Below are 14,544 nucleotides of genomic sequence, written 5' to 3'. Positions count from 1 at the left end.
GTCAAACAGCAAGATAGTCGGTAAAGCAACCACCCCATGTACAAAGGCTCAGTCCTTGCCGTGGCGGCCTAATGTTGTTGATTTTCAAAACAAAACAAACTGTGCAAACTGCTGGAAACACACAAACCAGGAAAATGACCAAATCTGAGTGAGTAAACCAAGTCTGGCTGGCTAAATGCTCTACTTCTGAAACGCTCCTGGTGGGGTTTGAAGTCGCATAGAGGAAGGGCCAAAACGGTGTCACAGCCGTGATGTGACAAAGACATGCCCGGTAGGGTTCACAGTTACTTCACATTTAAGTAATATGTAGTCCAAAGTCTTTTCACATGGTTTCAGCAACTATTACCCTACATATTTCATATATTTCGAAAGAAATCTTGAAATTGTCTTTGCAAGAACTTGAATGATGAAGTGTGGAATTCAAACACCTTAAGAACGTCCTCTGTCTTGTTCCATTTAAAGTAGGAACAAATCCACTTTGACTTTTAGACAGATGTAAACTTATCTGCCAAAATGTAACTAATTTTGAACCGTTGTGGCACTGTTTGATCAATATAATATGGAATAGTTCATTATTATAAAAATAGGAACTGTTGATGTTGAGTTTGTTTGTGTCACAGTCAGAGAGCCGTGTCTCTCTACGGTGAGAGGTTTTTGTACGCCGACTGAATCAGTTTGTATCACAATGTATCACCATTATTGTTTGTCCTTTGACAAAAATAGTTTTTTTTTTCATTATTATTAATTCTCTTTCTAAAATATATTCATTTCCAGTGTAGTTTAATATATTTCAGGTCATTGTGTATGATGATTCTCTCTGTGCTGACATGCATGACAGGCTTCTTGAAGGGAAGTGAAACAATGTGTGAGTGAGTGACTGGTGGAGCAGAAAAATCATCTGACAGAAACTCCTTAAAGGACTAAATCAACTCTCACACAGTAAAGGTGTCCAAGTGTCTGCTGCTTGATTGACAGCTGTGTGGTCCCTGTCCTCTAATCTGATTGGTGTCTCCTAGGTGATACCGCCCCCACCCTGACGGTGCTGCCCCCCTCCAGTGAGCAGCTGCAGCAGGGGAAGGCCACACTCATGTGTCTGGCCAACAAGGGCTTCCCCTCAGACTGGAGTCTGTCCTGGAAGGTGGACAGCAGCAGCAGCATCAGGAGGAGAGCAGGAGCCCTGTGGTGCTGGAGAAGGACGGCCTCTACAGCTGGAGCAGCACCCTAAGGCTCGATGCAGACCAGTGGATGAAGGTGCACTCTGTAACCTGTGAGGCCACCCAGGGCTCCCAGACTTTACTATCCACGACACTGAGGAGAGACCAGTGTTCCCAGTAATGACCTGACTCACTGGGACTTATATCTTCTGTTTGTTACAATAAAGAATTAAAACAATACAAAACAGATGTGAGGGCTGGCATCTACATTTAAAGCACCACCCTTTCAGGTGGGGCCAGAGGTAGCGCCCCGCCTTTATAGGGACAGGTGAGGGCAATTGGTACCTCTTTGTCTGAGGCCTGGTTGTGTGGCGGGGTTGCTGTGGCTGTGCGGTTGTGGTGTGACTGTCCTGAGGTGATCCAGATTGAGCTCTGTGGTCCTGTGCTAAAGAAGTATGTGTTAGTGAACTTTGGAGTTGCATTAAACTGTAAACATATCTAATATAATATGATCATCTCTTTAGGAAAAGACTCAGCTTTTCCCGGTTTTAAAGCAGAGTGAAGCCCGGCAACTATTGTGTTGCTCTTCAGCCAAGCCCCCACAATGACTGAGGTTTAAGGCCAGACTGCTGCTTTGCCTGAGACAGTTTACCAAGGCTGTTGACTTATACAGTTGAATACTATGTAGCTGGCTGAAGATTGTCCCTTTCTATGTATATGTTTGATTGCATCTTACTGACATTTGTGAACCTGAACCAACTGAATCTGTGTGTCTTTTTGGAGTTATATTTGTTTATAGGCAAAGTCTGAGGGATGACCTGCGGGGAGTAGTCGTGGGATATGCATCCTTCCTTGCATGCAGTGTGGTATGAGGCAGGTGTGAAGTGTAGTGGCCACCTCACTGGATTGTAGGTTAGTTTGTCAAGTGTAGTGGCCACCTCACTGGATTGTAGGTTAGTTTGTCTCTGCAGTGGTTGCAGTGATTGGTGTGCGCACGTGGTGGTTCCTATTTGGGTCTGTGATAGAATCTCCCCGCAGTAAGTACCCTGTCCTGCCTAGTGTCGTAGCAATTTTATCCTCTGTATTCCATGCTAAGTCATTTGCTATTTATATTAGTAGTTTTTAATTATTTTAGTATTGTGAAATAAAATAACTTGGACTAATCTGGCAGTTTCTCCTCTTGTTTTTCAGGTCCATTGCCATAGTTAAAAAAAAAGTAAAAAAAATCAGTATGATTGATAACGGAATTATTGGGCTTATGTTAGACATTGTAGTGTTGTTAACCTATTTGCAAGCAAAATCTTAAAAGAATTAATAATTAATAGTCTTGAATAGAAAGTTACAATTTAACTTTATTCAGCATGAAAGTTATCACCTGTTAGAATCCCAAATGTTGATTAGTACATACTACTGTAATAGTGTTGCCAGCTTAGTGACTTTGTCGCTATAATTAGCGACTTAAAAAAAGAAGAAAAAAGCGACCAGTGCCAAATCTAGCGACATTTTCTGGTGTTATTTGAGACTTTTGGATCCCCTGACGTGAAAGCACGTATTGTCTTCTCAGTGAGCAGCAGGTGTTGCTGCTCCTCCGTCACAAAGCACTCACAGGTGGCCCGGTCCTCGTGCAGCCCCTCCCAGCTGCAGTCAGAGCAGGAGATGTTCACCCCTCTACATCCAGACTGTGGGTGAATCACGCATACGTGAAGCTGCTGCTGGCTGATCCCGGAAGAAAGTTCATTTGTAGTTCTAAACATAGCCAGGGTGCTGTTTAGTCACGTTTTTGAGTAAAAACCATGCCAAAACCATAATTGTAACAATAAGGTTCAAATAAAGATTTCAAATTTATGTCAACATTTAATGGATGGATCAAAGGGAAATATGATTTACTGTGCATATGATGGAGCTATTGACTCATTAGGTAAGAACTCAGAAGGAGAAGTGAAATGGAAAATGTTTGCATGTTGGCGACCAGATGTGAAAAAAGGACAATGAATCTGGAGATGACAATCTGGACGTGTCACTGTGTTTTTTCTTTCCCTTTTTCCTTTTTTTGTGTACTAATGGAAAAACAGAGCAGGTAAACAAACTTGGTTTTTCTTTGAATATTATAGTTGAGACAGAGTCAGAGTGAATCTATTCAATTCATCATGGTCAAGATCAGCAGCTGCACATTATAAATATGTTTGTCCCTGTTATAAAAATTAGGATTATACTGGGGTTCAGGTGTTTTAATTCATATAGTGTGTTTGTATCATGTCTTTTGCATGTCTCGTGCACTTCCCTCTATAAGACATTATTTGCTCTGCTTTGTGAACCTGAAATCACTCTTCAGACTACAGCTCTTAAAGAAAGATTACACTTTGTTTAATTCTTAGAAGTCTTTATTCTGGAAAAGAAACCTACTGCTACAGTCACAAAAAAAAAAGGCTTTAGTAAAACAGTTACTGAACATTGAAAAATCTTAATTCATTTTATGAACGATTTAATAATAAATGATTCATTTGACCCTTTTAAGAATACACAATGGAAAACTCCATCCATGCCAAGGCTCCAGATGTTCAGTATGTTTGTTAACAGTTGAACGGGTTCTTGGAGCAGATGAAGCGGTGAGCAGAGCTACATTGGGAGTTACTCCATCCAGCTGAAATTTGATTTCAAAGAGAAAACACATCAACACTCCATTCATTCAGATAGCAGATTCAGAAGTACATTTCATGTGAACTAACACATTAGCTAATGCTACAACTATGTTTTCTTTACGTTCTATTCTCTGTGAGGAATCAGCATTAAAACAGGTAAAAGCTGATCAAAGTTTGGCTGCTGTTGCTGTTCAGACAAATCAAACAGGTGGACTTACTGGTGGAGCGTAAGTAGATGCAGGGGTAGCTGCTGGTGGAGGACTGGGAGTACCAGTTAGTGTAATAGAAACCTTCACGGTCAATCCACATCCACCGGCCCTGAGAGACAAAGAGTGATGAGTGTGGGAAGTGTTGCTCTCACATACATCTAGAGTAAGTCTAGACCCCTTTGGACCAGGTCCTGGGTTTCACCTGGACTGACTAAGGTGGTATTACTTCATGAGTTCAGACCTGCAGGTTGAAGCCTCCCAGCCATGCAAAGCTCTGACCGGCTGTCTGTGTCATCTGCTGGAGGAAGCTGTATTCTCTGGGGTTGGTGGCTGAGGCCAGGTGGGCACCCAGGCTGTTGCAATGCTCCTGTTGGACAGAGGAAGCACAGAGGGGTCTTTGTGGCTTTACAACTAACAGATACCATCACCATCCACACTGGTACACACAGTGGGTACAAGCTTAATGGGGCTGACTGCTCACAATACCAACATAGAAGTTTACAGTAGCAGTACCTCAGCACTGTACCAGGACGTGGCAGAATTGACGAACTTGAAGCAGCGAGAGTTGTAGCTGAACCACCCGTCTGGACAGAAGTTAAAACGAGCTACAGAGAGACAGAAGAGAGACAACATTGACTTTACTTCAACGGAGCACTTTGACTGAAATACACTGTGAATAGATCCTTTCTAATCTCACAGTTTACAGCCTCCCACAGCAGAAACAGCTGTTCTAATGACACCAACATCTGTCTGTAATGTATCTGATCTACTTCAGAGAATAGGCAGGTTGTCATTAAAAAAGTGAACACATGCAGAAACACTGCTATGGTCCTATAAGCATGTCAGTTTGACATTTGGACATTCTACATGACACTTTTGTCGTGAGGAAGATAGTTGTAAGAAAACTAGATAGTTGTTCTTGTTGTTGCCATGGTGACCTCACTCATGAACGAACATAAAGATGGAAGGAAAGATGAAAACAGTGATGTGGATCTTACATTCAGGTGCTGCTGCCTCAGGAACAGAATCTACTGGCACAGATACTTCCTCATCTTTCTTCATCATGTCCTCCATCTCTGAAACATCAACAGCTTCATCAGACCTCTTTTTACTTGTGAGTATTGTACTGACTGCAAAGTCAATGTGTGTCTGACGTATGAACATCAAACTGACAGTCACAAGTTTATTTTTCTTTTCAAACTGCAGACAGACTGACGCATCACATCAACTTAAGACAAGAGAAGTGACCAACAGTGCTAAACTTCCTTTATCAGTTCAATGAGCTTTTCTAACCTGGTTCTGTTCTAACACACTTTAAAGAGGACACTAACCAGGAGCAGCAGCCATCTCTTCTTTGGGAGCCTCCTCTGGAGCCTTTTGCTGTTCTTCAGCTGGAGCTGCAGAGAAACACACAACACTGTCGGGAACAGTCGTGCACGTATTACACTGTGTGTGCATCTGTATGCATGTGACTTTCCTCCCTCAGCCGCTGCCACTGGCCAACCCCAGTCTTTTTCTATGATAGTGTGTGTGTTCTGTCTGAATGGTCTGTGTTGAATCTGACCTGCAAATGCAGCACAGAGGAGAATGGAGAGGACCAGGACAGTCTTCATGGTGACGATCAACAGATTGTTCTCTGAGGAGAAAGGAGAACTGCCAATAAATATACAGAGAGAGAGAGAGAGAGAGAGAGAGCAGAACCATGAGCTCCACTGAATGAAAAGAAATTCAGCAGGTGTCTTACCTGTCAGGTAAATGTGAGCTGATGTTGTTCAGGTAGCTGAGTGATGCAGTGATGACAGGAGGCTGCTGCACTCTTTATATACACACACCTGAACCATACCGGTCACATGTATGCTGGCGTGTGTGGTAGAACGTGATGATCTTTGACTATGACTCAGCTTATGTACTGGAAGATGATTGCAGTGTGCACATGAAGACCTGAATCTGAACTCTGATCTGTTTCCTGACAGCATGTTAACTCTTTGAAACCGCTCCTTTGTTGTTGTTGTGGTTTCAAATCAGGTTAATGATTTCAAAAAGTGACACTGGGCTGAATATACAGCTGCAGCCTGTGTGTGAGCTGTGTGTTCTGGACTTGTATTGTAAAGAACATATGAACAGATACAGAGATGTCAGTGATGTCTGCAATACTGCAACAAAACTTTAACATTCAACTGCATGTAAGTTAAGGTCAAAATCAACATGAGTAAAAGTACTCAAGCAGCAAAGTGTATTTGATGTAGAAGACTGTACGATTAAAAAACATCATACAGCTGCTGCTACTGTTCCACTAACTTTTGTAACTCATCTCTTCCTGAAGTTGTTTTAGATAAAAGTTTGTGCCAAATGAATGCACCACAGAGATGTTTCACATGTGAAGGGCTTAGTGGTTTGACAAAGCTATGTTCATCAATTTGTTTTGGACAGTCTGTCCAGCAGACACAGAGCAAAATTAGAATCATTTGGAGTCATATCCGTGTCCATCTGATGAATCTGAAGTTCAGCATTCACTGTCTTAATTAATTTATAACATCCACCTTTAATATGAATGATTCTCAGTCGAGAGAGTGGACATCTTCAAGTACTTTGTGTTCACATCACCAAGGACCTGACATGGGTGCTGTTGCTCACTCTGTGGTGAGAAAAGTAAGACAGAGACTGTTTCACCTCAGAGATGCTAAAGGGAATTCCAAGTCCTCTTTCTACTCCGGCACCACTGAGAGCATCATGACGGATAACATCACTGTCTAGTATGGAGTCAGCACTGAAGACTGCAAGGCCCTGCTGCCCCACTAAAACTCTGTCTCACAGAGTTGATGAGAGCCGCCGTGAGTCTGACCCAAAACAGTAAAGTTGTTGTTTGTTAAACCAAAACAATGAGCTGAAAGAGGCTAAAAATAGCTTGTTACTACAAGAAACTAGTTTCAGACACATACGTTTTTGATCTATATAAAATCAGTATAAAAACATTGATCTGTTCAGTTTTGGTCTTTGAGTATCGTACTTGAAAAAATACACTTGGTGCCTCTGAAACTAGGTTCTTGTTTGGCTTTCTTGTATTACAGAGAATAGGCTGAATTCTCATGTGCTGAGGATTCTTTATTGTTGAAAATATGTAACCAAGTCAAACAAACCAGGCTGTTATAATGCAGCTTCAAGCACTGAAAAGACACTCAGCAAATATGGTGATTGATCAGTTGGTAAACTTAGCTCTACAGGGTTCAAACTATTTCCTCATAACAGTGAGGCCTTGAATGAAGGTCATCATTTTAGGCCATATCATTCCTTCCCATCAATAGTTACATGTGTAACTGTGTCCACATCTGAAAGACCAGAGTGAAATAAAGAAAGTCTAAAGTCTGTTTATCATTCCTCTAAGTCTGCAGTGGATAATCAAACACAAACACCTTGCATCACTGCCACAATCCAGGAAGTCATTCATCTACTGAATACAATCATAAGGAAATGACACAAAGTTTTATGGTCTGTTTATCAAGAGTTTACAGCCGTTAATGAATTTACAGGCATGTGTAGAATTTCATGTGATTTACGTTGAGCCAACATCTACACTGATGAGGCTGCTGGAATGTTACTGTTCCTGCAGTGGAAAATAACTAACTGTGTTAGCTTAATGACTAAATGGAAATATAATATAATGTAAATATAATAGAAATATGACTTTAAGTAAATTTTGACAATTACTTTTTGCCAGTGCCAATCACAACTTAAAATCACAAATAAATTGAGCACCAGCAAGTTTCTGTGACAAACTGGAGAATTATCCATACCCATAGCTAGGACCGGCCCTGACTATGACTGTCTTTCACATGGGACATGAACAATGGTCTCCTGCGCGAAAGTCTTCGATAGAAGAGCAAAAGTGGGATTTCTTCACAGACGGTGATACTGTTGTATCATCACACTGTCATACAAACAGACATACGCCATCAATGTTACCAGCAGGGGGCACCACTGAGTCCAACGGCGGATTGTTTGATTAAGTTAAGGAGGACTTTTAGGAGAGATCTGTGTGAAACAAACAAACAAACAAACAAACAAAAAAATAATAATATATATATATATATCAGCATAAACAAGCACCTACAATTCAATTACAATTTATAGACCCGAACAGTAAAGCAAACTGTAAATGATCAATGTAAATGACGATGGTACAGCAGTTGGTAGGAACTGCTGTGACAATGCATCATTCACTTGTCATAGGAAATCCTACCTCTCCAATCAGCACGGACTGGTCAGCCATGAAATCATCTTAATACTTTATTTATTTATTTGATTTTAATTAGCTTAATACAAGAATGGCTGTATGCATAAGATGAATGTGTTTCCCGGCAGGGCATACGCGCGCATACACGCACAAACTATGTGTTTATTGATAATATTCAAGCATATATCATTCTAAGCTGCATCTATAGCCATCAATAAACTAAATATGGGCTGATACAATAAATGCTAACAATAAGGATATATAATACGTAAAATATGACATTTAAAAAACACTTTCAGTCTAATTTTGAAGTTCTCCGTATGTGATTCTGGAATTTCAAATTGTCCCTGAACGCACTTCTATTAAAGAGATGCGAAGTTGAACTAACGGTTAATTCTGCGCTGTGACGCCAGGTGGGTTGATGTCTCTCCTAAAGCTAACATGAACTCTTTATCTATACACACAGACTGAGTGCTTTAATTAGATATTAATAAAACCATGATAACTGATCTGGACTTTAAATATTACAGGGCATACGTAGCATCTCTTCTTATTTCGTTGGTCACTAACCGTCACTAACGGCTAATGCCAACGTTAGCTACATTAACTGACAAAAAACAGAACAACGTTTTTTTCTAAATGTATTATTTAATATTTGCTAAATAAGAAAGGTCTAGCTCTGGTAAAGCTTGGAAAAACCTTGTATTAACTTTTATTGTTAACAGCAACCAGACATTAGCTGAGTAACTAATCCTCATAATAAGAATATGTTTTATATTTTAAAGTTTTTAATCCTGACCAGGGTTCAACTGCGAAGTGAATACATATCTATAGATATAATAAATGTAGTATAGCACACACCTAATGTTAAGAACAGTGATTTGTCTGTGGATCATTGATTCAGTATCTAAATACTTAACAATTATAGAGTTCATGTTACACACTGGAGTTTTCACTGCGCTGTGTTCCAATGATAAAATGTGGAGCTGGAAATAGTTGCTATGATGAGCCCTGATAGCCTGTGTGTAGAGGTCATTGACATTATTTAGATGTAAATCATTGAAAAATACATTTCATTGAAATAAAATGGCATCATATTTCTGTATCTTATAAAATCACACACACACATACAGGGAGCAGAAGCAACTATCGGCCTCCTGTTCTCTCTATGTGGCGTCAGGTGTGGCGTATGTAATAAAACAGTGTGACAGGTGTAGGTGGTGGTGGAGTTTGTGGAAGCTGTCACTGGCAGAGCAGCAGCATGTGACTGAACTGAAATGATGAATTGTGTAAAAAGTCAGAGAGGACTAATCTGTACGCCTTTAGTTGTATGTATAACAAACTGAACAGGGGAAATAACAGAAGTTGAACAGATTTGAAACATTTGGGAAGTGACTTTAATCTATATGTGTCTCACTGATGTGATGTATCAGACGAGTCTGGCAGACTAGGATGACCTCTATTTCAATTCAAAGGAGCGAGGACATATCAAATAAGACACTTGGAATATACCCGGAGTTGCCATTCTTTTGTCATCATACTTTTAATGACAAGGATAAACTATTTCAGTGTGACTATTCTATACACAGACTTGAATTTTAACCCTAGCTCTTAATTAGATGTCAGCAGGAATTAAAGGCCAGGCAGGCAGCACCACAGGAATTTATTCTATTTAAATGGATTACATCATTAAATTGGCCAAAATAGGCAACATTTGGTTGCACATTACATCGTCACTTTTTCTGAGGCAAACAACAGGATAGTTTGGGTTTAAAAGTTTAAATTATACACTTGTCATCACAATTTGTCATAGCATTGCACTGTGTCTGTGTGTGTGTGTTTGTGTGTGCTTAGTTAAAGTTTCAATAACCGCAATGAAAGATGCATTTGAAGTGGAAGCTCTGAAAGAAATGGAAGAGGAATACTTGAAGAGCGTTGTTCAGGTAAAGCTAAGTTATTGACTGAAATGAATCATTTTGACTTTTTTTCCATTATATCACTAAATAAACACCCATCTCTCCCTCCCCTTTTCTGCTTTCTCCCCCTTTCATTTTCCCATCCATCCAGCTGTTTGTCTGTTGCGTGGCTCTTCCTGGTGTAACCAAAGATTTGTGGACAGAGGAGAATGAGAGCGCTTTGGTTCAGTTTATTGTGGACACCACTATCACAACTATGGTGGTCTACATAGACACCAATGCCAGGCTGCGGGTGGAATACTCCATACCCTCACCAGTACAACACATTTTCTGCTCCACTTTTAATCCTAAAATCCTCATTTTAATTAATCTACAAGCACTTGCATGACTCTGACTTTATGACTTTGCAGTAGGTTTTATTTTTTAGCTCACTTTCTATATTTTTTCTATCTTTTCCCTCTCTGTATGTCTTCAGGCGGCAGAGTGCCTCAACTATTTCATCCGCAAGCCAGGATCCAAAATCACAGCAGAGACTTTTGATAAGGTGGTGCAGTTTGGCAGCGTGCGGGGTGACCCTGCCAAGAGCCTGCTTAGTAAAATTGCCTGTATCCATGCCCCTGCAGTGGCCCTTCACGACTTTAGGGACAAGAGCATAAAGGACAACTATACCAACAACATGCATTGCTACCTTCTCAGCCTCACAGGTGGGTACCTCAGAGGAAAAGAGACAACCAACCAATCCATACAAGGTCGTAGTGGTAAGAAACTTCCTCATAGGGCTGGGTGATGGCTTATAAATTTTAGGTTATGCTGCGATATACGTCCATCTTTATAAAAGAAGTGACATACTGTACTTTCTAAAACAGAACAAATGGAGATCTTCTAAAATATGATGCATTGCTGTAAATAAACAGTGTGTGAAGGTAAAATTAGCTGAACCCCAACGTCTACACACACAATCTTACAAACATTACAAAAGTACAAAAATCTGATTTAATAGTAAACACTTACAGGGACTGCAAATGGTTACTGCACAAAGTAAATCTTGCTATAATATTTACATACTTTTATCTCAGTGAGGTTTAAGATGCATTTTGTTGTAGTTGTAGTTTTGCATTAGCAAAAGTCCAACAACGAAATACAGAAATACAGAGAGTTACTATAAGCAGGAGCAGGACCATGTGAGACAAGTGCAAAGACAGAAGAAAGGACTAGGAACCTGACACTGACAGCAAGGAACATGGGTACAGTCTAATAGTCAAAAAATGACCTATGCCTTTTCCTAAACACTTTTTACCTCATGATGTTTTCCACCGGGCTCAAGAAAGGATGTGAAGGAGAATTCATTAGGGCTTAGAGAAACCCCCAAGCTGCTCAGAGAATCTGACTGCACTTTTCTGATTAGCATGAGTGAGTGTCTCACCAGCCCACCCTTCTTACTATCGAAGAGAGGTGAGCTTATTTTGAATGACAACTGACACTATGTCAGCCTATTATATAGGAGGAGGGTCCTATCCCCTCCTGTCATAGACCTCACCTTTGCCAGCCAGTTAGAGCTGGCCCAGTGTTATTTGAGCTTCTGATGAAGTCACACAGGAAGCATTCCCATGGTGAGACACTCACTCATGCTAATCAGAGAACCGGGGTTATATCCATGACCTTAAGTTTGTATGCTGAGACCCCTGGGTAGAGTAATCAGTAATTGTTTTGTCCTGCGATTGCTTCACCATGTCTGGAAGCTTGCTGCTAACTAGTTAGTTGCTCACACTTGGAAACATCACTGTGGAGAGTAGAAAATGCAGTACGTCATTAAAAAGTAATCTAGCAATCATTTCAAGGCCTCTGGTAAACAGATCCACATGTCAGGATAGTGCCGAAGGAATCATGAAAAGCATGTGTCATATTTGGCTTTACTTGGTACAGTGTGCACAGGATGGCTGTCATAACGTCTTCTTTTTTACATGTCTTACAGTATAATATTTCATGTACTTTTACTTTTGAACAGATGATGTGAATAAGAAAAAGGGAGAAACAGTTCTATATGTCCCAGTGGAATGCCAGAAGTTCAGCCCTGAGGACGCCAACAAGGACAAGAAGCTGTTATTCAGAATGGAGAGTAAGCCTGCTGAGCTCTGTATGTGTCTCTGTGTGGGGGGTGGTACCCTTCTCTTTCCATTTGTCTCTGTGGGGTCTGTGTCTAATAGTCAATCTTTTCCTCTTTGAGTTTTTGTTGGAAATAGAAAAAATCAGTCCAACTTGTTCATTGTTTTTTGACCCTGCTCTCTGTCCACCCATTGTCTTTCTTTTTTAATTTCTCCCTACAACTCTGTTCTCTCTTTTTTATTTCTTGTTGTGACTTTTTGTCTTTCCTCTCGTCTTTATCTCTACGTACCTCTGGTTCCCTTTTCGTGCACTTACTTGTTCTTCCTCTTTTTAGCTATCATGATCCACTGGACAAATCAGGTGAAGGAGGTGTTAAATGAGCAAAAAGTGAAGATGAATACGAGGGACTCCAGAGGCCCACTGCAGGAGATAGCCTTCTGGAAGAGTCACTCTGATAAGCTGTCACACATCAGCTGGCAGCTGCAAAAGCCAGGGATCTTGCACATAAAGAACATCCTGCAGCTCTCCAAGTCTATCTACGTAGCGGGCTTCAGCGACGTAGCCAAGAAATTACAGGTACAGGAAGTCTGTCTCAAATCTAAAATCATCTCTTAATTCAAAATAATGATAATAATAATAATCTTTACTTTGTGTCTGTTGTGCCCAGGATTTTTCTGAGGAGGCCAAATCAAACCATGCCTTCCTGTCTATATTGAAGGAGCCATGTGAAGAGCTTGTCCAGCTCAAGCCTAGCCAAGTCGCTCCTAAACTGAAACACATTTTCAGTCTCATTCGCATAATCTGGACCAACTCCCCCAACTTCAACACAGATGACAAGATCATCAATCTCATTCGCGGGGTACCTGCATTTTACTACATTGAAGTAATGGGGAGTAATGTGACATAATGTACACGTGATCCACCCTTTATATTTCAGCTACACAGTTCATAACAGCCAAAAATTGGAAGAAGTTTAGTTTATTTAAAAAAAAAATCCTACATTAAACCAACATTGCATTGAAATTGGCATTTGAGAGTCAATACCACAGTCGTAATTATGGACAGTACATAGACAACTTTGCTAACACAGCTAAACATCAAGTAGAAGCAACAAATAGATGTCATAGCAGCCATCTAATATTAATTACCAGTCCAACAGCAAGAAACGGGGACACAGTGAAAGGACACAATTTCTTTTGTAAAGTTATTAAGTTGAGCTTTACAAGGTGTATGTGAGTATGGTCCCTCCCCACGCATACTCATAAAAGGTGATCAGTTACAGTTTGCAGACTAGCAGTTGGTAGACTAACATTTGAATATTTTCCTGTCACACACTCGTCTTACAAAACTCTACATAATTCTGAATAGGAGAGGACCTCCAACCAGCCAAAACAAAACTAGGAGCTTGTACCTAAAAGAGGGGCTACATATGGCACCTGTGTAGCAACCTGTGTGTAGCACTGGATCTAAGGCTGCACCTGCAACCTATGTATATATAATATATAATATAGATCACTGGGGAACAGTATTACTGACATCCTTTGTCCCTCTACATCAGTGGAGGATACACTCAGAACCATGTATGATATATATATATATATATATTAAATGTGAATATGTACCTGTAAGTTGGTCTTCCAATACCTATGTTTGTTTTCTGCTGTGTTGCAGATGAACAATGAGGTCATCTCCCTGTGCATCAAAAGCATCTCTCTGGACAGGATTTTTACTGGCTATGTGTTGTCCAGCAAGCAGAACCTCAGTGACTGTACTGAGTGCTGCCTGTCCCTGAAGAACATTTACATGCACACAGAAAAGATTCACCAAAAGTAGGAGTAATCTCACCTGTGTAGGGATTCAACATATAGAGTCATGTGGGTAGTCAAGGGGTATCCAGTAGTTCATAAATTATCAAAAGTGACGGTATTACTAAAACAAAGAGTAATGTCCAACAGAAAAGTCTTGATTTGAAGAGTTTAGGCCAGAGAATCCTCGATAACATTTAGGATTTTTTTTACAATTTAGTGAACACTGAAAAACTCAGTGTAGGCCACTTTTTAAAGATAGTTATCTCTCTCTCTCTCTGTCCTTTGTTTCTTTGTTTTTAGATATTCCCAACAAGGGTGGGTCCTAGATTCATCAAACATTTTTCATGTTGTAGATGCTATCATTGAGAGGTTCAGTGACCTGCTTGAGGTGAATTTGACCCCAACTCACACATACAGAGACATTCACATGCACATACACATATTTGTGTACTACAGCTCTGAAAATTGATAATGTTGAAATCCA

The 14,544-nt window shown here is 40.3% G+C and overlaps 2 protein-coding genes and 1 pseudogene across 2 annotated transcripts in view; 2 read left to right on the top strand and 1 right to left on the bottom strand.

The window, feature by feature from the left end:
- The first annotated feature begins 135 nt into the window (after positions 1-135).
- Positions 136-2,062, top strand: LOC109139128 (Ig kappa-b4 chain C region-like; annotated as a pseudogene).
- A 1,500-nt stretch (positions 2,063-3,562) lies between these two features.
- Positions 3,563-5,850, bottom strand: LOC109136642 (ladderlectin). The gene is made up of 8 exons (XM_027283457.1): positions 5,747-5,850; positions 5,567-5,638; positions 5,334-5,399; positions 5,001-5,078; positions 4,516-4,607; positions 4,244-4,369; positions 4,012-4,111; positions 3,563-3,795 (listed from the first exon to the last, which is right to left on the bottom strand). Exons 2-8 carry the CDS (start codon positions 5,613-5,615, stop codon positions 3,725-3,727), a joined length of 582 nt encoding a protein of 193 aa, XP_027139258.1. The 5' UTR covers positions 5,616-5,638; positions 5,747-5,850; the 3' UTR covers positions 3,563-3,724.
- A 2,742-nt stretch (positions 5,851-8,592) lies between these two features.
- LOC104938287 (dynein heavy chain 2, axonemal) overlaps positions 8,593-14,544 on the top strand; it is a 67,800-nt gene continuing 61,848 nt past the window's right edge. Inside the window, exons 1-9 of the mRNA XM_027283501.1 lie at positions 8,593-8,646; positions 10,088-10,176; positions 10,301-10,465; positions 10,625-10,853; positions 12,155-12,265; positions 12,587-12,828; positions 12,920-13,111; positions 13,924-14,081; positions 14,361-14,448. Coding sequence (XP_027139302.1) covers positions 10,108-10,176; positions 10,301-10,465; positions 10,625-10,853; positions 12,155-12,265; positions 12,587-12,828; positions 12,920-13,111; positions 13,924-14,081; positions 14,361-14,448 — 1,254 coding nt within the window. The 5' untranslated portion in view covers positions 8,593-8,646; positions 10,088-10,107. The remainder of the gene's footprint in view (positions 8,647-10,087; positions 10,177-10,300; positions 10,466-10,624; positions 10,854-12,154; positions 12,266-12,586; positions 12,829-12,919; positions 13,112-13,923; positions 14,082-14,360; positions 14,449-14,544) is intronic.

The sequence above is a fragment of the Larimichthys crocea genome, chromosome X, assembly GCF_000972845.2.
Source record: "Larimichthys crocea isolate SSNF chromosome X, L_crocea_2.0, whole genome shotgun sequence".
NCBI lineage: Eukaryota > Metazoa > Chordata > Actinopteri > Sciaenidae > Larimichthys > Larimichthys crocea.
This window is presented reverse-complemented; position numbering and strand designations above follow the sequence as displayed.

Coding starts and splice junctions, on each gene's coding strand:
- LOC109136642 (XM_027283457.1), bottom strand. CDS start 5,615: ATGAAGACTGTCCTGGTCCTCTCCATTCTCCTCTGTGCTGCATTTGCA. Junction 5,079..5,333: donor AGAGATGGCTGCTGCTCCTG/GTTAGTGTCCTC, acceptor TTGATGTTTCAG/AGATGGAGGACATGATGAAG. Junction 4,112..4,243: donor TGGGAGGCTTCAACCTGCAG/GTCTGAACTCAT, acceptor TTTGTCTCTCAG/GGCCGGTGGATGTGGATTGA.